The 26,117-nt window shown below is 43.3% G+C and overlaps 2 protein-coding genes across 5 annotated transcripts; both read left to right on the plus strand.

The window, feature by feature from the left end:
- Nucleotides 1-2,034: 2,034 nt before the first annotated feature.
- On the plus strand, nucleotides 2,035-10,081 carry LOC111848417 (proton channel OTOP3-like). Of its 2 annotated transcripts, none has more exons than XM_023820385.2 (7): nucleotides 2,035-2,587; nucleotides 2,985-3,121; nucleotides 4,567-4,625; nucleotides 4,708-4,910; nucleotides 6,229-6,914; nucleotides 9,016-9,183; nucleotides 9,621-10,081. In XM_023820385.2, the coding sequence occupies exons 1-7, from the start codon at nucleotides 2,233-2,235 to the stop codon at nucleotides 9,789-9,791; spliced, it is 1,779 nt and encodes a 592-aa protein (XP_023676153.2). In that variant the 5' UTR covers nucleotides 2,035-2,232; the 3' UTR covers nucleotides 9,792-10,081. The 2 variants fall into 2 exon arrangements, with proteins under 2 accessions (XP_023676153.2, XP_023676154.2); XM_023820386.2 differs by having other exon boundaries at nucleotides 2,036-2,587; nucleotides 4,708-4,862.
- Nucleotides 10,082-17,960: 7,879 nt separating this feature from the next.
- On the plus strand, nucleotides 17,961-24,231 carry LOC140577622 (proton channel OTOP3-like). 3 transcript variants are annotated; one of them, XM_072703804.1, is made up of 7 exons: nucleotides 17,961-18,496; nucleotides 18,978-19,114; nucleotides 19,632-19,690; nucleotides 19,773-19,975; nucleotides 20,379-21,064; nucleotides 23,166-23,333; nucleotides 23,771-24,231. In XM_072703804.1, the coding sequence occupies exons 1-7, from the start codon at nucleotides 18,154-18,156 to the stop codon at nucleotides 23,939-23,941; spliced, it is 1,767 nt and encodes a 588-aa protein (XP_072559905.1). In that variant the 5' UTR covers nucleotides 17,961-18,153; the 3' UTR covers nucleotides 23,942-24,231. The 3 variants fall into 3 exon arrangements, with proteins under 3 accessions (XP_072559905.1, XP_072559906.1, XP_072559907.1); XM_072703805.1 differs by having other exon boundaries at nucleotides 19,773-19,927; XM_072703806.1 differs by having other exon boundaries at nucleotides 17,962-18,496; nucleotides 19,773-19,915.
- The last annotated feature ends 1,886 nt before the right edge of the window (nucleotides 24,232-26,117 follow it).

A 26,117-nucleotide genomic window follows, 5' to 3' on the forward strand; every position in this document is an offset into this window, starting at 1 on the left:
CACACTTGGAATATTATCACATTGAAATATGATAATTTACTTAGCTTTTGCAAGTTTTGTTATTTGGGTAATTTGATCATCTCCCTGTCGCATGCTGATTCAGACAATTCGGACTATTAAGTAGCAGGGTGATGTCATGATTTCAAATCAGCGCACGAGACATGGGGGAACTGAAATTCCTGTAACACTGGGTTGTGGTCAACCAATCAGCAAGCTGTCACTGTAAACCTCACCTCAGCAGTAGCTCTGAGGAACTACAATCCATCTGAGTTCCCGTGGTGGAAACACGACAGAAGTTCCTCCTTGGTAATAAACGTTCCTGCGGTGGGAAAGTGCCGTATCTCCCTCACACACACACACACACACACACACACACACACACACACACACACACACACACACACACCTTGCTCTCTCTGGGTGTTTCACCTGATATACAATGATGGTTTAAAAAATAAATGGGGGGGGGGGCATATTTGCAAGTCGGACTGGTGTGCCTAGTTATACAATTTACTTTCATTCTCTCCAAAAATGGTTACAGTCTGGAACCCTGCGAAGTAAGATAACCAGTGTCTAGACATTGTGTGTATATTGTGCATGGTATTATATGTGAAAAGTATATGAAATAAGAATGGAGAACATTTTTGTGGGGATTATTGGGGAAATAAACCCGCTTGCTTCTGTGAGAGCTGGGCGGGGGAGAGAGTCACACTGCTCCAGATACGGCAGTTTTTGCATGGGGTTTGTTGTGTTTGAAACCGGTTTTCCTGCCTCAGGGAACAAGCTTTCACAGGCACATAGGAGACTGGAGTGCAGAAAAACGGCAGTGCTGGTAGTGGTGGGGGGGGGGGGGGTGGGGGTACACGTTTATGGGAGTGAGAATCCTGTGTTTTGGGATTTTTGTCCTTGCCAGACGCCTCTGGAGAAATGCATCAGGGGCATCTTGCTCAGGCAGTCAGGTTCCTCAATACTCTGCTGTCCCACAAGGACTAACACCGCCCCATGAGTCAACCCCCCATCCCCAAAAACCTCCACTGTATCTCACATTTAATACTTCCGATTCACATGATTTCAGATTTAATTTTATGCTGTGATTTTCATAACGCTTGTGCAGGAGGGACCCTTCACCCACAGAAGGCAGCATCCTTCAGTTAGCTGGTTAACTAGCTAGCAGTGGAAAGGTATCAGCGCATTCTGAGGAAACAGACTGTGTTTGATGTGATTGTTAAAACATCTGAGCTGGTTTATGAATCATGTGGATTCATTCAAGACTATTTTTTCATCAGTTAGACAGAGAGTTATTGCTGAGAAGGACTCGCCAATTTGTAGAGTAGTGATTGTGATCCGAGGTAATCCACCCTTCCTGCTATCTTTATACACGTTTGTCATCTCCCATTATATGTAGCCCCCCACCCCCCCACCCCCAAAACAAAAGACATTAAAAGTCAGAGTTTCACTTCTGTGGGTCACATCTCACAAACCTGTGTTACCACTTCAAGAGACATTTTCAGGTGGAGAACCCCAACCCCCCCCCCTTTTGGAATTTGCTTTGTCTCTGTCAAGGTTGTAGGTTTAGTTTCAGCACTGGCAGGGATGAAATGAGTCCGGAACCCCCCTCCCTCTAAACACACATGTCACTCCCACGATATTGGTACGGACGTGTCCCTCTTGTCCATAAGCAAATCTATGCCCTTGGTCTGCGTGTTCTTCTAAATCCATCATCTGGAGCTAAGTAGATGGACATTATGCTGTCAGGTTCATAATGTAATTAACCGTAAACAAACCACTAATCGACGGTCAGAAAAGCAACTCCAGTACTGAACAGAATTTTAACTTGCTTGTCAATTCACAGCCCCACCTTTAAGGACAGTTAAGTAATTGTTAAGGTTGACTGATTTATAATCGCATGTGCAAACTGAGGTGGGAGAGCCTGGACGTGTTCCAGCTTGAGCTAGACGAGGTCACAGTGCCACACCCACGGTGGGACAGGCCCAAGTGGGGCTGAGAGCTGGGGAGGGGATTTGAGCGAGCAGTCTGGCTCCGCCCCCGCATTGCCAAGCTCAAGTGTCAGAACTCACGTGCCCAGTTCCCGAGGGGGGAGAGGCAGAAGAGGACAGCCACACAGGGGGCTGCGAGAGGGAAGGAGATCAAAGTGAAGAAGGGAGAAGAAGGAGAGAGAGGAAAGCTGGAAGGTGTGAGTGAAAAGACGAAGAGAGCAATACGAGGAGAAACATGGACTGGAACATGGGCAAGGATAAGAGCCCTGGTGTGGATTTGCAATGTGACGTGGAGCTGGTCACAAGGTCTGATCCTGACGCAGAAATGGACCCAGAACCGGAGTGGGTTCCAGGAGGCCGGCGCCTGTTCTCTGGTCTGCTAGGACTGAATGTGATTATGCTCGGCGCCGCCCTTGTGGCGGCTGATGCCTTCTATGCCAATGGGCAGCTACAACAGGGACCCCAGGTGTTCATCCTGCTTCTGCTGCTGCTCAGTGTGGTCTGGATGCTCTGGTACCTGCTGTGGTCACGCAAGCGACCCGGCCGCACTCCCCATACCGACCACCACGCAGGAGGTATCACCATCACAGGTAAGCCGGGGCGTTTTAAACCTCAGTTTCCTCTAATCAGCCTCACAGCGGAGTCTCAGCCAAATACCCTGCAGCCTCCTACAGAGCTGAAGTCCAACAGCAAATCTCCACCTTCCTCACACGCCTGTAAAACAAAGTCACTGGTAAATGACTCAGAGAAAGCTGAAGTGTTTGTGCAGTCATTGTTTTACACACGTGCAAGCTGATTAAAAGGCTTCCGTTTAGGACAGAATAGAGTAGAATATTTTTATCGTCATCGTTCAGTGCGCAATGAAAATCGATGTGGCACTCCAGTAACGACGTAGAAGAAAAAAAACAAAAAATGATAAATAAAAATATAAAGGATATACAAAAAAAAAAACGTAAACGTATATCCCCGGCTGACCCCGCCCCCCAGTGGTCCTGGTGATCTTCTCGGCCTTCAGCCTGTTCCTGCACATCTTCAGGATGGGTTATTTCATCATGATGTGGGACTGCAAGCCGCTGGCCGAGGTCCTGGTTCCCTTTGCTGAGGCGCCCTTCCTGGCCCTGCAGGTAGGATGGCGTCAGCCCAACCTGCTTGGCACTAAGTAGACATGTCAGCCCCGAACCAACGTCAGGATCCGTCTGGCCACCTGCTGGGGCCTGCCTGCTGTCGTCAGCAGGAACTTAACCTCTCTGGGATGTGCAACACGTGCATAAGGTCAACATGCAGGAAAAACTTCTGCCAAAGGAAATTTTAAAATGCATAACATTTTCACATTGATCTATGACTAAATTACAATTTTATTTAACAATCATGTACAGTGGTACCTCAGAACTCGATCTTAATCCGTTCAGAACTCGGGTTCGAATACTAAAAAGTTCGGCTTCTGATCGAATTTTACCCATAAGAATTAATGGAAAACCAATTAATTGGTTCCTGGCCCAAAAAAATTGCACCTAAATATGATTTTTTTTAGCATTTAAGCACAAAATGAACAGGATAAAACAAGAAGAGCATATATTGTACTAAACACATCTAAGGCCATTTATCAAAACAGCAATTTGTAGGAAAATAAATGTATCCAAACAATATGTAAAGTGGTCATGCCCCGGTCGTCCGCTCCTTCCGTGTGCCACGCCCCCTCGTTAACCTCGTGTGGAATCCTCCTGTGATCAGCCGTTTCTGCTTGTTGTCATTAGTCCTCTGTATTCCGTCCGCGTTTCAGTTTGTTTCCCCAGTCTGGTCATTGTTTTGTCCGTCTGCGTTTTGCCTGTCTTACCTGTAATTAAACCCCGTAATCCCCGACGTCTGCGTCTTTGTCTCCGTCCCCACTCCGCAGGACAATATTATTATAATTAAATGTATTAATGGTTTATTATTAATAATATTAATAATAAATATTTATTTAAAAATGCATTTTATTATATTATAATAATTGCTGTTACTGTCTATCATTGTTTAAATGTATTTTTACTGTCTAAATATATGTATTCAGCTAGTGTAAACATGCAGGATGCTATCACAGCGAATGCGAGGCTGAGACTGAAGCGTTACCCTTTGTTTCCGCTGAAAGAAGTGCCGCGTGACTCATTTCCTCGTGCGTACAGTTATCTTAGGTCGGTGTTCACGGTTCGACTTCTGAGATTCAGATGGAGTTCTAGGTCATTTTTTCCCCGATTTTTAAGCAATTCAAGTTCTAATGAGTTCGAGTACTGAGGTACCACTGTATTTCATTGTAATATTACATTAGAAATGACAAAATAGTCAAAATAACTAAATGCTTTATACAGTATGTGAAAATATATGCAGATAACATGTGCAGAAGTTAATAGCTGCCACCATTTCTGTATGGCGATGTGCATTTTTAAATGTTCATTAAGTGTATCAGTGCTGATGATGTGGTTTGGTCGATCACATGACATGAATGCTGTGGTCATATGACTTTGTAGAAATTGTGTGCAAGCTGTTTAGCATTAGCTTTGTCACTGTCCTGATGATGTTTCCCTCTGTGCAGACATATTTCCTGTGGGCTCACTCAAAGGACTGCATCCACAAGCATAAGATTCTGACCAGGTCCACAATGTTCCCGTAAACTGCAGTAATTATTTAGCTGCTTATCTCTCCTCGCAGTGTGACACATGTGTGGGTCTCGCAGGTCCGGTCTGATGCTATTGCTCTCTGCTAACATCCTGCTGTGGCTGAATGCAGTGACTGAGGACACTGTGCACATGGAGATCGAGCTGGAGAAGCAGAACCAGGTCATTGCCAATGGCTCCCTGGTTGACAACAGCACTGCAGGCCTGGAGTATGGTATGGGGTCTAATGGCAGAACCACAGCCAGGTCTAACTGCTCAGCAGGTCATTGTTACTGCATGTCCACTACGCAATGCCAGAACATCATCTCAGATGCAGATTTTGGCAAATAACCTGCTCTTTGAAAAATCACTGCTATACACAGACATATATTTTCTTAGTTGTGACTTTGCCTGATAGCAGGTTTTACAAAAACAGGACTATACATTTCATACAGGTTTAACAAAGGTTACCTGCTTACTGAAGCAGTTTCTGTTGACAACAAGCATCGATTATTAACTGTATTTGAAACAACATAGAGTGATACCTAAGTTCTCGAACTTAATCCGTTCAGAACTCCACATCGAATCCTAAAAAGTTTGAGTTCTGATTGAATATTCCCCATAAGAAATAATGAAAAACCAATTAATTGTAAAAATTACACCTAAATATGTTTTTTTAGCATTTAAACACAAAATGAACCGGATAAAACAAGAAGAGCATATACTGTACTAAACACATCTAAGCACATTTATCAAAACAGCAATTTGTAAAGTTAAGAAAATAAATGTATCCAAACAATGTGTCCTGCCCCGATCGTCCGCTCCTTCCATGTGCCACGCCCCCTCGTTAACCACGTGTGGAATTCCCGTGTGATCAGCTGTTTCTGGTTGTTGTCATTAGTCCTCTGTATTTCGTCCGTGTTTCAGTTTGTTTCCCCAGTCCGGTCATTGTATTGTCCATCTGCGTTTTGCCTACCTTACCTGTAATTAAACCCTGTATTCCCCGATACCCTGACGCCTGCGCCTTTGTCTTCGTTCCGTCCCAGCTCCGCGCGACAATATTATTATAATTATATGTATTAATGGTTTATTATTGATATTAAAATAATTAATAAGAAATCTTTATTTTAAAATGTATTTCATTATATGATAATAATTACTGTTACTGTCTATCATTGTCTAAATGTATTTTTACTGTCTATATATTTGTATTCAGCTAGTGTAAACATGCACGATGCTATCACAGCGAATGCGAGGCTGAGACTGAAGCTTTACCCTTTGTATCCGCTGAGAGATGTGCTGCGTGACTAATTTCCCCGCGCGTACAAGTTATCTTAGGTTGGCATTCATGGTTTGACTTCTGAGATTCAGATCGAGTTCTAGGTAGTTCTGACTGGTTCAACTTTTAAGAAATTCCAGTTCTAATGAGTTTGAGAACTGAGGTACCACTGTACTTGGCTTGTGACTTTTACACAAAATTCACTTATTCAGTTGAATATTAAGCAAACTAGGCACCTTACTCAGATTTAAACTTGCAAATTACTGGTGTCAGGTTTCTTTCTGGAACTTCTTGAATTACAGCACTGTCTGTCTGCTTTCAGATCCCGACGAATCCCCCGAATGTCAGTGCACCGACCACACGCCGTGCCTGGTGTTCCGCAAGGGCTTCGAGATCCTATACCCCTTCAACATCGAGTTCTACCTGATGGCGGGTTGCATGATCTATGTGATGTGGAAGAACGTGGGCCGGCGTGTGGGCAAAGCCCCACACGAGCACCACAAACACCATGATATGCTACGCATTATCCGGAAGGAAGGCATCCTGCTGGGCCCACTGGCCGGCCTCCTGGTCCTCGCGATGGGAGCCGTCTCCTTCATCCTGTACCAGGTGTGGGTGAGTGACGCTCGCCGCGAAGACGCCTTCCTCGTCTTCTACGGCTACCACCTGGCCTTGATTCCCGCCATGTCGCTGTTCTGCCTGGCTGGCATGATCACGTACCACATGGAGAGTAGGCTGCACGAAACCAGCCACAACCCCACCAGAAGCCTGGACGTTCGCCTGCTTGTGGCGGCGGCCGTGGGCCAGCTGGCGCTCTCCTACTTCTCCCTGGTGGCCGCCATGGCCATTGGGTCCAGAGACCATCTGGGGAGCCTAGACCTTTCGTACAACCTCTTCAGCCTGCTGGAGCTGCTCCTGCAGAACATCTTCATCATTGAGGGGCTCCACCGTCACCCGAGTCTGAGCCGCACCAGGACGAAGGGAAGGCTGGCCGGCGTCATTTTCAAGGCCAGTACCTTTGATTATACTCATGGATTACAGGGGATTTACACTTGAGGTGGATTAGAGTAATGCAGTGTTGTGTGAGTGTACTACCATTCAAAGGTCATGTGACACCCTAGGCAAGCTTCACTGCCAGCGCCCCCTGTCTGAAACAAAGTGAAATTTTCTTTCTAAGTCAGCACCCCATCAGAAGATGGTGCTATAGGTGGCCATCTTTGTCACCTAATGGGTTGACCGGCACTGTGATGTGTGTGTGTCACATACTGATCTGGACACAAATATCTAACTTCTGCTTGGTCATGAAGAACCTCACCTCCGGCCTCTGGATAGTTCCAGACGCCAGAACTATATGGAAATTTACTTTGGTAAGCAGATTAGCAGTATGCCTAAAATATTAATGGGAGCATGTTTAATAAACTTGTCAGACTTTAAACTGCAAAAAGCATCGCCACACCTCTGATGCCTTTTCTTACCTTGTTTATCTGCGATATCTCCTCCTTTAAAAGATGTTCTGGCTGCTGATCTGTCCCATTCGTCACCATCACTTCAGTGCTTATCACATCCATGATTTACTGAAACAGTAGTATGTGGCTCCGCTAACTGAATTTATTAAACATAAAGATACGCCAAATTTATACAGTTCACTATCGTTTGGGCGTCACAGTATGCTTCAGGGCGGCACAGTGGTGCAGTGGTTCGCGCTGTGGCTTCACACCTCTGGGACGTGGGTTTGAGTCCCTGCCATGGCTCCATGTGTGGAGAGTTTGCATTGTTCTCCCCGTGTCATTGTGGGGTTTCCTCTGAGTTCTCCGGTTTCCCCCCACAATCCAAAAACATGCTGAAGTTAATTGGAGTTACCAAATTGCCCTTAGATGTGAAATGTGAAGAGTGTGTGAGTGAATAGTCTGTGAGTGGGTTGGCACCCCATCCTAGGTTGTTCCCTGCCGGGAACTGCGGACCCCCGCGATCTTCAATAGGACAAGCGGTTACAGAAGATGGATTGTACGGCTCATTAAAATTTTAGGTGCATTGCTAATCTGCTTACCAAATTATAGGCGTAAGTAAACACCCATATTGCACTGAAATGCCGGCGTCCAGACAAATGTTTACGTCCGTCTTTTGAAGCCCTGGTGATTATTGCGCATGCCAGTATATTGCAGTGTGAAATATAATATAAAATATCTTTCGTTATACAAGTAAGCATGTTATCCAGGAACTGGTTTTAAATATGCAGATTCTCAGGCTCATACTCATAAAGCATCTGAGAGTAAGATATGGGGGTTGGGTGCTCTGAGATTCCTACTGCCCGATTATACACACGTACACCATAGTGCTGCAAGGTGGAAGTTTGGTGTGTATGATGTGGTCGGATCATTGCCACACTGGAAACGAAAATCTGAAGCTGCTAATTAAAATGGAAAAAGTACTGAGCATCAAACAAGGAAAGGCAGGTGTGATAAAGATGGAGGTGGAAAGCTGGAAAGTCCATTTGGCCGATACAGAAACGCAAAGCTGGGGAGCGACAGGAGGAGGGCAGAAATGTTTGAGCTTTTGTGCTAGTAAATTATTTTACGAACACTGCGGACTGCGAGGAAAATAAATTGAATATAAGTGAGTTCTTGATATAATCAAGCCAACATTTTCACTTAAAACACACGTTTGAATACGGCCCTGGAATGGCTGAGGGACTGTATGTCCAGCTGTCAGTGCCTAGTAATTATAATAAAAACACTCCAGAATAAAATACAAATTAAAATTTCTCCACATGTAATAATACTTCCCATTCCAGAGTTAGGAGATTTTTCAGTTTCATCACAACATTATGTTAAAATCTATCATGATTATGATTAATTTAGCTGTGGTTTTCTATAGCACCTTTGCAGAGTGATATTTGGTGAGGAAAAGCTAATTTCTCATCTTATTTTTTAGCAAAAGCAAGTTGAGAAATAACTCTTGAGAGCAGACATGAAAACTTTCACTTTCTGCATCTTTTTTTAAAATATCTCAGATATTTTCAAACCTTGTCGCGTTTGCTTTGACTGAATTGTTACTCGGCGGATTGAAAGCATCCACTTATAGCCCCAGTAATGATCTGATCCAAAAACAGAAAAAGGCGGCGACTGAGACCCCAGTGGCGAATGAACCTGAAGGAGACAATGTGTCTAGAAATGAGCCTACAGCACCACCTGCAGGTCTGAAGGTGAACAACACCAACAAGTGCACCAAGAAAGTGATTCAAGAGATTTGTGCATTCCTCATCTTGGCCAATGTCATGGTGAGTAACTCCGTGGGACAAGGGATGATGGAATAAGTAGAAGATAGAAATGCAAATATAAATACCAAATTGTCTATATACATTCCTGAACAATTTCCATGGGAATGTTCGTCCTCCGATGAGCTACAGTCAGGTTGGGCCAATTGAAATTGTAGGGTATTTAGACAGAACACAAGCTCAAACCACTTCCTAATCTGAACAAACATGGCTATGTGCTTATTGAAACGTTTGCTTTCAGGACACTAGGTGGCGCCATTGTCACATTCATTCTGTGTTTCCACCGCTGATGCACAGATGTGCTATCAGTTGGTGTTGAGTTTCGCCTAGTGCATGTATAAGACAGACTTGCATTGAAATCTGGATGCCCAACATGACGAGGTGACCCTTTCTCCTTTTCCATCCCTCTCCCTGCTTCATATCTCCACCTCTTGCTGCAGTTGTGGGTGATCCCAGCCTTCGGCGCTCATCCCCAATTTGAGAACGGACTGGGGAAGCAGTTCTATGGGTTCCAGGCCTGGTTTGTATTGGTCAACCTGGGCCAGCCACTGGTGGTCTTCTACAGAATGCACTCTGTAAGTGCGCTGATGGAACTGCTGATTTCAGCCTGAACAGCAGGAGGCGATAGAGGCCATACTACTGCAGTGGAGGATTTGAATCTTTTGGATCTGTAGGATGAAGCCTTGCTATCCAGCCTAAGATTCACAGGGAAGAAGAAATAAGACTTTTTTCTTAAGGGAATCAAATAAGTCGAAACAAAACATTTGCAGTTATACAAATGTTGCATTTGATACCCACTGTTAATTAGGGAAAAAATCACTAAGTTGAACATATACACATTTAGTTCAGGACTTAATGTATTAGGTAATCTAATTGTTAATAAAAGTGTTATTGTATTTGGCATTGCATTAATACTGGCAATTTTATAGGAGATAAACGAGAATGTGTCTAACACTAACGTTAATTTTAAAGTCACTCTTAAATTTGATCTCATCTAAACTAGTAATGTCAAGGTTGTCCTGAGTTTCTTTCGAGCCATTCTGACTGAAATCACTGCTGTTAGAGTTTTTTTCATCGGGGAAATTATTGCTGTATAGTTGGCTAGCGTGATATTACAAGCAGCTAAGTTAATGCACTTATAGCCAATACTTACGTTCGCTTTTTAAAAAACAAACCTTAACGTTAATTATGCGCCTTTGAAATTTAAAACGATTTAACACAGCTTTAAAAAAAGTGAATGTAAATTTTAGTTCCAAGAGCATTAACCCAGCTGACTGTAAAATAATAGCTACATTTATGGTGGGATGAATTGGCACATTCTCAACACTGGTAATATTAAATATGTAGAAATATAAGTTTTGTGGCTTTTATACTGACTTAGAAGTACGGTTATCGAGAGACTATATATACAGACTATTGTAGACACGCCGCGGTAAGCGCGGACCGAGGAAGTTGGAGACGGAGTCGAAGGATCGGGGAAATAGGGTTTGACTGAGGAAACGGAGAGGCATCCAGAGCAAGACAGGCAACGACCACACAAGATTTGACTTCAATGACAGGACTGGGAAATATACTGGAACGCGGGCTTAAATACAAAGGCTTAATGGAAAACGACTCAAAACAGCTGATAACACGGGGATTCCACACGAGGTTAACGAGGGGGCGTGACACATGGGAGGATCGGACGAGCGGGGCATGACATATATCATGGCCAGTATTCCAGTTTCATCTTTACTTTGTATGACAATTGCTTGTCCACATTTAGCACTTTCAATTCACTGAAGATCCATTTATCGAGATTATGTGATGAGAAAAGAAGGGTAGTCTTGAATCAGTATTGAATTTCATTGCGTTGTGTGTGATTTTAAGCAGCCGTTTGTTGAGATAAATGTGTTTATTCATCTCAGGGGGGCATTTAAAGATAGCACAAGATGTCCATGTACTACCTACAGATTTAAAACAAATGTTTATCCCACATATAATGCTGAAATGCAGGGAATATCAGAATACATCCGACAATGATGCATGATGAGTGGCTCTGCAGGGTGTGTCAAACACTGACGTCGAACACGGACCAGCAGAACCCTTGGATGAAAATGAATTCATATCTGAAGTAGCCAGTAGACTGACAGTTTAGGGGGACAGTTGCAGATTAAGCTGCCTGGCTTCATCTTGAAAACACTGTTCCCCACGTATCACAAAGAGCAACACAGGAAATAATTGAGCATATTGATCAGCTGTTTCCTCTTGCAGAACCTGGTGTCAGAGAATCTGTCATCAAGATACTGAAAAACACATAACTGCTCTTCTATTGAGTGTGGCAAAGCAGCAAATAGCCCGACTACGCCACCCCAGAGGACGGTTAGAATAACCCCCCCCCCCCCCCCCCCCGGGGGGATAAGTACAACCTGACTTCTTCCTGTTGATCACCCACCCACACAAGTCCAATACACTATACAGCAGACGTGGATTCTCTTGGACAAATTTCAGAGGACACCAAATGGAAAATTAACAACACAAAAATTAACAAAATACATATAAATTTATTACAATTTTGTAAACAACCAAATTAATCTTAAATATATTAAAGTTACACAGACCACCGAAACAAAAATAACAAAGAAAAATCAAAGTCACACTACCCGTGCATACACTCGGCGCGAGGTCGGTGCAATAATCCACTACAAACCCCCTTTGAATTCTGGCTCTGTATGTCCTACGCAAATGAAACTTGCGCCCCCCCCCCCCTTATCTTTGTTTCTGGTGACTACATCACAGAATACTCTGGACAGTACACTCTGTGTAGCAAAGTTTGCGTAGCAGCAACACAGCCAGAATTTGTCTCAGATGATCATATCATAATTTTTTGATAATACACACAGTGGTCCTTAAGTTATCTGAGCAAGCTTCACAGATTCAGTTTCAGTGCAGCTAGATTTGAAAAGGGTGCATAAGGACGCACCCCCCCCCCCCCTGCATTTTCCTGTCAGTTGATCTCCTCCTAATATGCTTATCATAAATCTACTCAATAGACCAACATGAATAAACTATGCGAACTCTGTAAGGTACTAACAACACAGTTTCTTAAATATGAGACAAGTAAAATGCACCCCCTCCCCTCCGTGCTGCATGTGATATGGCATTTTAAAAATTCAGTAATTATTATGCATTTCGTTAAATGTGTTGGTTGCTATAACAGCGCATTTCGTGATAGAATCAAAGGAGAGAATTGAAATGAATTTCCTGCCAGATTAGCCGTCATAAAGACAAACATCTTTTTTGTTTATATATCTTTGTTATATATCTTTAGATTTAACTGTATTTGACTCTCCCTGCCGGCCCCTGGAGGATGGGCTCCCCCTTTGAGTCTGGTCCCTCCCAAGGTTTCTTCCTTCTGGGGAGTTTTTCCTTGCCACTGTCGCCTATGGCTTACTCACTGGGGGCTTTGGGCAGGGATGCTGTAAAGCGCTTTGGGACAATGTAATGTTGTGATAATGAGCTATACAAAAATACATTTGTTGTTGTTGTTGTTGTTGTTTAGGTATTTCAGATCACTGTACTAGAACATTCTCTTCATTGTGGAGAAAAATACATTACTAAATATGTATAAGGAATGATGTTGTGTAATTTTCTTTGGTAATTAAAGCCAAGGACTTCCTTGTTCATAAACTAGTAAACTAATGACGAGACAAATAAATAGCCTAATAATAGTTTACGTTCAGCGCTCATCGTCTACATGTCACAGTTTATCAGTTTTATATGGGTTAAATGCAGTCTTCGTGAAGAGAAACAGTGATAAAGGTCTTCTAAATGTGCAAACGCAGTGTAATATTTCTGTTGCACATTTAGATTGACGGAACTCATTGACGGAACTTTACTTCAAATCGAAGTAAAGACCATTTCACAGCAGGGATGCAAAATTTGGCACAACACCTGTTCGCGAACCGTGTTTCAGACTGCGGACACACAAACATCCCCCAAAAGGGTCCATTGAAAGCGCCCCAAAGAACCACCCGAAACACGAAGAAGTGTATACATTATGCCCAAGATCGGTTGTGGAATGTATAAAAAAACTTGTTATCGATGTATGTCTTTACTATATATCTTAAGAGGTCGAATATCTGAAAAAATAGAGAGAGAACGTTCTGTTACCTGGTACCTTTCAGTGATTGATAAACATGTCTGTGATGGTATTTAACAGTCACATATCTATACATAAATGACAGTACTTCATTAATAACATAAATTATTAAGTAACTACTATTTAAGTGTTTTTTAAGAGGCATTTTTGTGTGGACAGCAAAGTAAGAATTTCATTGCACAGAGAAATTCACTTTTATACTCTACATATGACAATAAACGCTTAATTGAATCCTGAAGATTATCCATTCATGAAATGTACATAAAAAAGTTTAGGCATATGAAAATAATTTACAGAATAATAACAAAAATCACATTTTCGAAATTACTGTATTGTTTATGACTGTTACTCAGTCTTTTAATGTTAATTGTTTAGTTTTTTAGAGAGGATGTTTTGTGGTTCTTTCCCGTGTTTTGGCGTCTTTCGAGCGACCAGCCCGCCAACGAGCGTATGTTCAGTTGTGTATTGGTCCGCCTTCCGTAAACGTATTATTTTGATGAAAGGAAGGATCCAGAGAGAATGCGAGCTATTCTGCGTATGATATGGGTGTGCTCAGTCACTTGTGTCTTTAATGGAAGGATCCAGAGAGAATATTTGCTATTCTGCGTGAGTTATATGGGTGTGCTCAGTCGCTTGTGTCTTTAAAGGAAGGATCTAGAGAATATTTTTGCTATTCTGCGTGAGTTGTATGGGTGTGATTCCCGTAAAGACGCATGTGACTGAACACACCCATGCAGAATATCAAAAAATTCTCTCTTGATCCTTCCTTTCATCAATGGACTGATGTTTGATCTCCTCCCTTGCTTCTCCTCCTAAATGGTCAAACAGAAAGAATGCCTGGTGGGCCGGGGAAAGGTAACAAGCCCTCCTATAGGTTTGCACTTTGTCCTCCCACTCATATCTAAACTAGTCATATTGTACTTACCCCCCCCCCCCCCCTCGGGGATAAGTACAATCTGACTACTTCCAGTTGGTCACCCACACAAAAATAGTTGTAATTGGATCTCTTTTTATTTGGCGACTTCTGCTCACGGAGGGTGGAGGGGGGGGGGGGGGTTATTCTAACCATCTGGGGTGGCGTAGTCTGGCGATTTGGGGGGGGGGACGGACGACGACGACATAGTGCCCCCCCCACCACCCCTTGCTGCTTTGCCACATGAGATGGTCCAGGCAGTTTCAGAGAGTAATGTTGCACCTTGATCTTTACTCACTGAGATGTCTCTGCATTTTCTGTATCTTTTCACAATATTGTGAACCATAGATGTTGCAAGACCTAAATTCTCTGTAATATAGCATCGAGGAATGTTTCTTTTGAACTAACAATTCTCTCATGAATTTTGGCACAAAGGGATGAGCCACGACCCATCCTTGCTTGCAAACACTGAGCCTTTAATGGAGATTACTTTTATACCCGATCATGATACCTCACCTGCTACCAGTTAGCCTACTTAATGTGGAGTCTTCCAAACTGGTGTTACTGGAATATTCTGAACACTTTTCAGTCCTATTTTATCTGTCCCAACTTTTGTAGAGTATGTTGCAGCCATCAAATTCTAACATTGCATATTTTTAGAAAATATAATTAAGTTGGTCAGTGAAACTGTTGAAAATCTTTTCTTCGTACTTTTGCCAGTTAAAGAAAGGTTCATGTGAATTTTTGTTTTTATTGCATTTAAGAAGCTATTCTGCAAATAGGGTTTGTAATACAGATAAAGTGTTTGAGAAATTTTTAATCTAGTTTAACATTGTATGTGTTTTGAAAATATCTGTGAAATATTGGTGGGGGCTATGACCTGCATTCCACTACACTTTAACACTACCAGAAGTCACCAGTCTAATTATACAACAGCCTATTTACATGAACAAAAATAAGCATTTCATTCTCTTTAAAACTTCAGTTGTAATCTGAATACTTGTCCTCATATAGTATATGTAACTGGTTTATATGCGTTGTGTTAATTTTCTATTACACATTCTGATGCCATCATGATTTTGTGTAATAATACACATTAAACAAAAACAATCCTGTTACATATATATAGTAGCAAATAAAAAAGTAAAACATATTCGGTAAATCGGCATATATTTGTGCAAGGTGTGTGGTAGAAGGCACAGCTGCCCGAATAACGTGTGGTGATGCTGTGCCAACAGTAGCTGCTGCAACTCGGTAAAGGCCAATGAAGTTAGGAAAGGCTGAGAAAAATGAATAACAGAAGACGTGAGATGAGGCGTCGACAGGAGAGGAGACTCTCTTTCCAAAAAACGGGGACACCTCTGTTATTTGGAACTGGTTCAGCTTCAAATCCGACTTGAAGCAAACATATCACTGTCCAGACATGCCAGATATATTTTAGATATACTGCCCACCCCCACTGAGGAATCTTTCCCCTCGTACCTCACAAGGCTTACAGGCAGGTCATCTGTGTCTTTGTTTTCGGTGAAGCTCTACATCTGCTGTGTTCCTTCTCTTCTGCTCTTGGCACCTCAGTTGCTGAAGCTGAACTAGAAACGGAAGAATGGAAGTCTAGGTGAGAAGATGGAGAAAGTTTTGATGGCATATGAGGAACAGGTGGTGTGTGTGTGTGCTCTAATCTCTGCTATACATGTCTTGTCTGTGGTACAGGATTAGAATGACAACAATGCAGCCAGAGGTCTTCAACACCTGCAAGGAATTTCTGCATTGGTCATTTTCCGATTTCGGGCCGGTTTCCCAGACAGAGATTAAAGATAGTCCTAGATTTAAACAGCCTTTTAATGCAGACTAACAGAAATCTGCTTTCTCAGTCAAGGTATAAAACAATACTAGACTAAGCCTATTCCTGAATAAACTAAGCTTGTTTCCTGAAGGAAGATTAGACCTAGTCCAGGAACAAATTGATGTTTAAATTAAACCTCCCAGCAGGCAGGTTTAACTTCGGATTGATGTTGTTTGCTGAAGAAGACACATGGATTACTTAGAGTATGTCAATGATGATCAACGCATACCACCTGCCAGACAAATTCTTGTTGACAGAAGTAACCCACTGCAATTTTTTGATGAAATCAGTTTTCGAAGTAAATGCCAGGCAGACCATTTCTCTTTTGGAACCCCGTCTTTCATCTGTGACCCAAAGAGGACGGCATGATCCAGTAAGTCTGCAGGTGCTCATTACTTTACGTTTTTTGGCGTGAGGCACCTTTCACAGAGAAACTGGGGATTTATGTGGAGTCAGTGAACCAACAGTGTGTAAAGTTGTTCACAGAGTATGCAAGGCCAGTCGCGTATTGAGGAGACGGTACATAAAATTACCAGATGCTGCAACGCAAGTTAATTACAAGGTACAATTTTATGAATATAGGAACTTTCCGGGAGTCACAGGCTGCATCGACGGAACCCAAATTCCAATAGAACGTCCCTCTACTCCAGATGCTGAGGAATGCAGGAATCGCAAGAACTGGTTTTCCATTAATGTCCAAGGTGTATGCACTCCCCAGTTACAGTTTTCGAACATTGTTGGAAAGGTGCTGCATATGATTCCCGGATTTTACGTAACCCATCACTGTTTGCTCGGTTTGAAAGAGAAGATCATAATGGAATATTGCTTGGTGACAGTGGGTATGCTCAAGGGAATTTTTTGTTACATCCAATTACACCTGAGCAAAGGTGAGCCACACCAGTTCTCAGGTAAATACCAGGAGCAGGTGTGGCTCATCAGAAGCCAAGTAGGACAGAAAACCTACTGGATAGTAGCTCTCCAGGACCTGAGTTGGAGACCCCTGGTCTAGGTGTTAGTAATCTCTAATTAGTCTGTGTTTCAGAAAGCGGTTTATTAGGAACTGATTAACAATTCTAGATTAAGGCCAACTCTCAGCATAATTTAAACCCTCCGAGAAACCACCCCATAATGTAATAAGTTAATCCCTAACAAATGCCCAAGATCGCAGTTAGTTCTTTTTTGTTGCCTTTATTAGCTTAATGATTTGTTCAATTATTCTCACACATGTATAATATCTATTTCCTTTTCAGGACGAGATGGAGGCAAACCGTGAGAGGACAGTGGTTCTCGTGGCTGTGGTCAGTTCAGGCGACGTTCCTCAGGGGAATTCCCTATGACACACGCCATGTGTCAGTCACCCTTGAGGATCAGGTTGGAATGTCCCGCAGATTTTGGAGCGACGTAGGTTTAGTTTCAGCACTGGCAGGGATGAAATGAGTCTGGAACCCCCCTCCCTCTAAACGCACATGTCACTCCCATGATATTGGTACGGACGTGTCCCTCTTGTCCATAAGCAAATCTATGCCCTTGGTCTGCGTGTTCTTCTAAATCCATCATCTGGAGCTAAGTAGATGGACATTATGCTGTCAGGACCACAATGTAATTAACCGTAAACAAACCACTAATCGACGGTCAGAAAAGCAACTCCAGTACTGAACAGAGTTTTAACATGCTTGTCAATTCACAGCCCCACCTTTAAGGACAGGTAAGTAATTGTTAAGGTTGACTGATTTATAATCACATGCAACTGATGTGGGAGAGCCTGTACGTGTTCCAGCTTGAGCTAGACGAGGTCACAGTGCCACACCCACGGTGGGACAGGCCCAAGTGGGGCTGAGAGCTGGGGAGGGGATTTGAGCGAGCAGTCTGGCTCCGCCCCCGCATTGCCAAGCTCAAGTGTCAGAACTCGCGTGCCCAGTTCCCGAGGGGGGAGAAGCAGAAGAGGACAGCCACACAGGGGGCTGCGAGAGGGAAGGAGATCAAAGTGAAGAAGGGAGAAGAAGGAGAGAGAGGAAAGCTGGATGGTGTGAGTGAAAAGACGAAGAGAGCAATACGAGGAGAGAAATAGACTGGAAGATGGACGAGGTTATGAGCCCTGGTGTAGATGTGCAATGTGATGTGGAGATGGTCACAGGGTCTGATCCTGACCCAGAAATGGACCCAGAGCCGGAGTGGGTTCCAGGAGGCCGGCGCCTGTTCTCTGGTCTGCTAGGACTGAATGTGATTATGCTCGGCGCCGCCCTTATGGCGGCTGATGCCTACTATGCCAATGGGCAGCTACAACAGGGACGCCAGGTGTTCATCCTGCTTCTGCTGCTGCTCAGTGTGGTCTGGATGCTCTGGTACCTGCTGTGGTCACGCAAGCGACCCGGCCGCACTCCCCATACCGACCACCACGCAGGGGGTATCACCATCACAGGTAAGCCGGGGCGTTTTAAACCTCAGTGACGCCCTTTCCTCTAATCAGCCTCACAGCGGAGTCTCAGCCAAATACCCTGCAGCCTCCTACAGAGCTGAAGTCCAACAGCAAATCTCCACCTTCCTCACACGCCTGTAAAACAAAGTCACTGGTAAATGACTCAGAGAAAGCTGAAGTGTTTGTGCAGTCATTGTGTTACACACGTGCAAGCTGATTAAAAGGCTTCTGTTTAGGACAGAATAGAGTAGAATATTTTTATCGTCATCGTTCAGTGCGCAATGAAAATCGATGTGGCACTCCAGTAACGACGTAGAAGAAAAAAAAAAATATATATGATAAATAAAGATATAAAGGATATATATATATATATATATATATGTGTATGTATGTATGTATGTATGTATGTGTGTGTGTATATATATATATATATATATATATAAAAAAACGTAAACGTATATCCCCGGCTGACCCCGCCCCCCAGTGGTCCTGGCGATCTTCTCGGCCTTCAGCCTCTTCCTGCACATCTTCAGGATGGGTTATTTCATCATGATGTGGGACTGCAAGCCGCTGGCCGAGGTCCTGGTTCCCTTTGCTGAGGCGCCCTTCCTGGCACTGCAGGTAGGATGGCGTCAGCCCAACCTGCTTGGCACTAAGTAGACATGTCAGCCCCGAACCATCGTCAGGATCCGTCTGGCCACCTGCTGGGGCCTGCCTGCTGTCGTCAGCAGGAACTTAACCTCTCTGGGATGTGCAACACGTGCATAAGGTCAGGATGCAGGAAAAACTTCTGCATTTTTGCATTGATCTAAAAATAAATAATTATTTTAACAATCATATTTCATTGTAATATTACATTTTCTGTATCCCCATTAGACATGACAAAATAGTCAAAATAACTAAATGCTTTATACAGTATGTGAAAATATATGCAGATAATGTGCAGAAGTTAATAGCTGCCACCATTTCTGTATGGCGATGTGCATTTTTTAATGTTCATTAAGTGTATCAGTGCTGATGATGTGGTTTGGTCGATCACATGACATGAATGCTGTGGTCATATGACTTTGTAGAAATTGTGTGCAAGCTGTTTAGCATTAGCTTTGTCACTGTCCTGATGATGTTTCCCTCTGTGCAGACATATTTCCTGTGGGCTCACTCAAAGGACTGCATCCACAAGCATAAGATTCTGACCAGGTCCACAATGTTCCCGTAAACTACAGTAATTATTTAGCTGCTTATCTCTCCTCGCAGTGTGACACATGTGTGGGTCTCGCAGGTCCGGTCTGATGCTATTGCTCTCTGCTAACATCCTGCTGTGGCTGAATGCAGTGACTGAGGACACTGTGCACATGGAGATCGAGCTGGAGAAGCAGAACCAGGTCATTGCCAATGGCTCCCTGGTTGACAACAGCACTGCAGGTCTGGAGTATGGTATGGGGTCTAATGGCAGAACCACAGCCAGGTCTAACTGCTCAGCAGGTCATTGTTACTGCATGTCCACTACGCAATGCCAGGACATCATCTCAGATGCAGATTTTGGCAAAACACCTGCTCTTTGAAAAATCACTGCTATACACAGACCTATATTTTCTTAGTTGTGACTTTGCCTGATAGCAGGGTTTACAAAAACAGGATTATACATTTCATACAGGTTTAACAAAGGTTACCTGCTTAGTGAAACAGTTTCTGTTGACAGCAAGCATCCATTATTAACTGTATTTGAAACAACATACTTGGCTCGTGACTTTTACATTAAATTCACTTATTCAGTTCAATATTTAGCAAGCTAGGCACCTTGCTCAGATTTAAACTTGCAAACTACTAGTGTCAGGTTTCTTTCTGGAACTTCCTGAATTACAGCACGGTCTGTGTCTGCTTTCAGATCCCGACGAATCCCCCGAATGTCAGTGCACCGACCACACGCCGTGCCTGGTGTTCCGCAAGGGCTTCGAGATCCTATACCCCTTCAACATCGAGTTCTACCTGATGGCAGGTTGCATGATCTATGTGATGTGGAAGAACGTGGGCCGGCGTGTGGGCAAAGCCCCACACGAGCACCACAAACACCATGATATGCTACGCATTATCCGGAAGGAAGGCATCCTGCTGGGCCCACTGGCCGGCCTCCTGGTCCTCGCGATGGGAGCCGTCTCCTTCATCCTGTACCAGGTGTGGGTGAGTGACGCTCGCCGCGAAGACGCCTTCCTCGTCTTCTACGGCTACCACCTGGCCTTGATTCCCGCCATGTCGCTGTTCTGCCTGGCTGGCATGATCACGTACCACATGGAGAGTAGGCTGCACGAAACCAGCCACAACCCCACCAGAAGCCTGGACGTTCGCCTGCTTGTGGCGGCGGCCGTGGGCCAGCTGGCGCTCTCCTACTTCTCCCTGGTGGCCGCCATGGCCATTGGGTCCAGAGACCATCTGGGGAGCCTAGACCTTTCGTACAACCTCTTCAGCCTGCTGGAGCTGCTCCTGCAGAACATCTTCATCATTGAGGGGCTCCACCGTCACCCGAGTCTGAGCCGCACCAGGACGAAGGGAAGGCTGGCCGGCGTCATTTTCAAGGCCAGTACCTTTGATTATACTCATGGATTACAGGGGATTTACACTTGAGGTGGATTAGAGTAATGCAGTGTTGTGTGAGTGTAGTACCATTCAAAGGTCATGTGGCACCCTAGGCAAGCTTCACTGCCAGCGCCCCCTGTCTGAAACAAAGTGAAATTTTCTTTCTAAGTCAGCACCCCATCAGAAGATGGCGCTATAGGTGGCCATCTTTGTCACCTAATGGGTTGACCGGCACTGTGATGTGTGTGTGTCACATACTGATCTGGACACAAATATCTAACTTCTGCTTGGTCATGAAGAACCTCACCTCCGGCCTCTGGATAGTTCCAGACGCCAGAACTATATGGAAATTTACTTTGGTAAGCAGATTAGCAGTATGCCTAAAATATTAATGGGAGCATGTTTAATAAACTTGTCAGACTTTAAACTGCAAAAAGCATCGCCACACCTCTGATGCCTTTTCTTACCTTGTTTATCTGCAATATCTCCTCCTTTAAAAGATGTTCTGGCTGCTGATCTGTCCCGTTCTTCACCATCACTTCAGTGCTTATCACTTCCATGATTTACTGAAACAGTAGTATGTGGCTCCGCTAACTGAATTTATTAAACATAAAGATACGCCAAATTTATACAGTTCACTATCGTTTGGGCGTCACAGTATGCTTCAGGGCGGCACAGTGGTGCAGTGGTTCGCGCTGTGGCTTCACACCTCTGGGACGTGGGTTTGAGTCCCTGCCATGGCTCCATGTGTGGAGAGTTTGCATTGTTCTCCCCGTGTCATTGTGGGGTTTCCTCTGAGTTCTCCGGTTTCCCCCCACAATCCAAAAACATGCTGAAGTTAATTGGAGTTACCAAATTGCCCTTAGATGTGAAATGTGAAGAGTGTGTGAGTGAATAGTCTGTGAGTGGGTTGGCACCCCATCCTAGGTTGTTCCCTGCCGGGAACTGCGGACCCCCGCGATCTTCAATAGGACAAGCGGTTACAGAAGATGGATTGTACGGCTCATTAAAATTTTAGGTGCATTGCTAATCTGCTTACCAAATTATAGGCGTAAGTAAACACCCATATTGCACTGAAATGCCGGCGTCCAGACAAATGTTTACGTCCGTCTTTTGAAGCCCTGGTGATTATTGCGCATGCCAGTATATTGCAGTGTGAAATATAATATAAAATATCTTTCGTTATACAAGTAAGCATGTTATCCAGGAACTGGTTTTAAATATGCAGATTCTCAGGCTCATACTCATAAAGCATCTGAGAGTAAGATATGGGGGTTGGGTGCTCTGAGATTCCTACTGCCCGATTATACACACGTACACCATAGTGCTGCAAGGTGGAAGTTTGGTGAGTATGATGTGGTCGGATCATTGCCACACTGGAAACGAAAATCTGAAGCTGCTAATTAAAATGGAAAAAGTACTGAGCATCAAACAAGGAAAGGCAGGTGTGATAAAGATGGAGGTGGAAAGTTGGAAAGTCCATTTGGCCGATACAGAAACGCAAAGCTGGGGAGCGACAGGAGGAGGGCAGAAATGTTTGAGCTTTTGTGCTAGTAAATTATTTTACGAACACTGCGGACTGCGAGGAAAATAAATTGAATATAAGTGAGTTCTTGATATAATCAAGCCAACATTTTCACTTAAAACACACGTTTGAATACGGCCCTGGAATGGCTGAGGGACTGTATGTCCAGCTGTCAGTGCCTAGTAATTATAATAAAAACACTCCAGAATAAAATACAAATTAAAATTTCTCCACATGTAATAATACTTCCCATTCCAGAGTTAGGAGATTTTTCAGTTTCATCACAACATTATGTTAAAATCTATCATGATTATGATTAATTTAGTTGTGGTTTTCTATAGCACCTTTGCAGAGTGATATTTGGTGAGGAAAAGCTAATTTCTCATCTTATTTTTTAGCAAAAGCAAGTTGAGAAATAACTCTTGAGAGCAGACATGAAAACTTTCACTTTCTGCATCTTTTTTGGAATAATCTCAGATATTTTCAAACCTTGTCGCGTTTGCTTTGACTGAATTGTTACTCGGCGGATTGAAAGCATCCACTTATAGCCCCAGTAATGATCTGATCCAAAAACAGAAAAAGGCGGCGACTGAGACCCCAGTGGCGAATGAACCTGAAGGAGACAATGTGTCTAGAAATGAGCCTACAGCACCACCTGCAGGTCTGAAGGTGAACAACACCAACAAGTGCACCAAGAAAGTGATTCAAGAGATTTGTGCATTCCTCATCTTGGCCAATGTCATGGTGAGTAACTCCGTGGGACAAGGGATGATGGAATAAGTAGAAGATAGAAATGCAAATATAAATACCAAATTGTCTATATACATTCCTGAACAATTTCCATAGGAATGTCCGTCCTTCGATGAGCTACAGTCAGGTTGGGCCAATTGAAATTGTAGGGTATTTAGACAGAACACAAGCTCAAACCACTTCCTAATCTGAACAAACATGTCTATGTGCTTATTGAAACGTTTGCTTTCAGGACACTAGGTGGCGCCATTGTCACATTCATTCTGTGTTTCCACCGCTGATGCACAGATGTGCTATCAGTTGGTGTTGAGTTTCGCCTAGTGCATGTATAAGACAGACTTGCATTGAAATCTGGATGCCCAACATGACGAGGTGACCCTTTCTCCTTTTCCATCCCTCTCCCTGCTTCATATCTCCACCTCTTGCTGCAGTTGTGGGTGATCCCAGCCTTCGGCGCTCATCCCCAATTTGAGAACGGACTGGGGAAGCAGTTCTATGGGTTCCAGGCCTGGTTTGTATTGGTCAACCTGGGCCAGCCACTGGTGGTCTTCTACAGAATGCACTCTGTAAGTGCGCTGATGGAACTGCTGATTTCAGCCTGAACAGCAGGAGGCGATAGAGGCCATACTACTGCAGTGGAGGATTTGAATCTTTTGGATCTGTAGGATGAAGCCTTGCTATCCAGCCTAAGATTCACAGGGAAGAAGAAATAAGACTTTTTTCTTAAGGGAATCAAATAAGTCGAAACAAAACATTTGCAGTTATACAAATGTTGCATTTGATACCCACTGTTAATTAGGGAAAAAATCACTAAGTTGAACATATACACATTTAGTTCAGGACTTAATGTATTAGGTAATCTAATTGTTAATAAAAGTGTTATTGTATTTGGCATTGCATTAATACTGGCAATTTTATAGGAGATAAACGAGAATGTGTCTAACACTAACGTTAATTTTAAAGTCACTCTTAAATTTGATCTCATCTAAACTAGTAATGTCAAGGTTGTCCTGAGTTTCTTTCGAGCCATTCTGACTGAAATCACTGCTGTTAGAGTTTTTTTCATCGGGGAAATTATTGCTGTATAGTTGGCTAGCGTGATATTACAAGCAGCTAAGTTAATGCACTTATAGCCAATACTTACGTTCGCTTTTTAAAAAACAAACCTTAACGTTAATTATGCGCCTTTGAAATTTAAAACGATTTAACACAGCTTTAAAAAAAGTGAATGTAAATTTTAGTTCCAAGAGCATTAACCCAGCTGACTGTAAAATAATAGCTACATTTATGGTGGGATGAATTGGCACATTCTCAACACTGGTAATATTAAATATGTAGAAATATAAGTTTTGTGGCTTTTATACTGACTTAGAAGTACGGTTATCGAGAGACTATATATACAGACTATTGTAGACACGCCGCGGTAAGCGCGGACCGAGGAAGTTGGAGACGGAGTCGAAGGATCGGGGAAATAGGGTTTGACTGAGGAAACGGAGAGGCATCCAGAGCAAGACAGGCAACGACCACACAAGATTTGACTTCAATGACAGGACTGGGAAATATACTGGAACGCGGGCTTAAATACAAAGGCTTAATGGAAAACGACTCAAAACAGCTGATAACACGGGGATTCCACACGAGGTTAACGAGGGGGCGTGACACATGGGAGGATCGGTCGAGCGGGGCATGACATATATCATGGCCAGTATTCCAGTTTCATCTTTACTTTGTATGACAATTGCTTGTCCACATTTAGCACTTTCAATTCACTGAAGATCCATTTATCGAGATTATGTGATGAGAAAAGAAGGGTATAGTCTTGAATCAGTATTGAATTTCATTGCGTTGTGTGTGATTTTAAGCAGCCGTTTGTTGAGATAAATGTGTTTATTCATCTCAGGGGGGGCATTTAAAGATAGCACAAGATGTCCATGTACTACCTACAGATTTAAAACAAATGTTTATCCCACATATAATGCTCAAATGCAGGGAATATCAGAATACATCCGACAATGATGCATGATGAGTGGCTCTGCAGGGTGTGTCAAACACTAACGTCGAACACGGACCAGCAGAACCCTTGGATGAAAATGAATTCATATCTGAAGTAGCCAGTAGACTGACAGTTTAGGGGGACAGTTGCAGATTAAGCTGCCTGGCTTCATCTTGAAAACACTGTTCCCCACGTATCACAAAGAGCAACACAGGAAATAATTGAGCATATTGATCAGCTGTTTCCTCTTGCAGAACCTGGTGTCAGAGAATCTGTCATCAAGATACTGAAAAACACATAACTGCTCTTCTATTGAGTGTGGCAAAGCAGCAAATAGCCCGACTACGCCACCCCAGAGGACGGTTAGAATAACCCCCCCCCGGGGGATAAGTACAACCTGACTTCTTCCTGTTGATCACCCACCCACACAAGTCCAATACACTATACAGCAGACGTGGATTCTCTTGGACAAATTTTATTACACAAATCAGAGGACACCAAATGGAAAATTAACAACACAAAAATTAACAAAATACATATAAATTTATTACAATTTTGTAAACAACCAAATTAATCTTAAATATATTAAAGTTACACAGACCACCGAAACAAAAATAACAAAGAAAAATCAAAGTCACACTACCCGTGCATACACTCGGCGCGAGGTCGGTGCAATAATCCACTACAAACCCCCTTTGAATTCTGGCTCTGTATGTCCTACGCAAATGAAACTTGCGCCCCCCCCCCTTATCTTTGTTTCTGGTGACTACATCACAGAATACTCT

Source organism: Paramormyrops kingsleyae, chromosome 20, assembly GCF_048594095.1.
Source record: "Paramormyrops kingsleyae isolate MSU_618 chromosome 20, PKINGS_0.4, whole genome shotgun sequence".
In the NCBI taxonomy this organism is placed as follows: domain Eukaryota; kingdom Metazoa; phylum Chordata; class Actinopteri; order Osteoglossiformes; family Mormyridae; genus Paramormyrops; species Paramormyrops kingsleyae.

Excerpts from the sequence above, each read along its gene's own strand:
- LOC111848417 (XM_023820385.2), top strand. The coding sequence starts at position 2,233 with ATGGACTGGAACATGGGCAAGGATAAGAGCCCTGGTGTGGATTTGCAA. Across the intron at positions 3,122-4,566 it reads CGCCCTTCCTGGCCCTGCAG|ACATATTTCCTGTGGGCTCA; the intron begins GTAGGATGGCGT and ends CCCTCTGTGCAG. Across the intron at positions 6,915-9,015 it reads TGGCCGGCGTCATTTTCAAG|AAAAAGGCGGCGACTGAGAC; the intron begins GCCAGTACCTTT and ends ATCCAAAAACAG.
- LOC140577622 (XM_072703804.1), top strand. The coding sequence starts at position 18,154 with ATGGACGAGGTTATGAGCCCTGGTGTAGATGTGCAATGTGATGTGGAG. Across the intron at positions 18,497-18,977 it reads AGGGGGTATCACCATCACAG|TGGTCCTGGCGATCTTCTCG; the intron begins GTAAGCCGGGGC and ends CCCGCCCCCCAG. Across the intron at positions 19,115-19,631 it reads CGCCCTTCCTGGCACTGCAG|ACATATTTCCTGTGGGCTCA; the intron begins GTAGGATGGCGT and ends CCCTCTGTGCAG.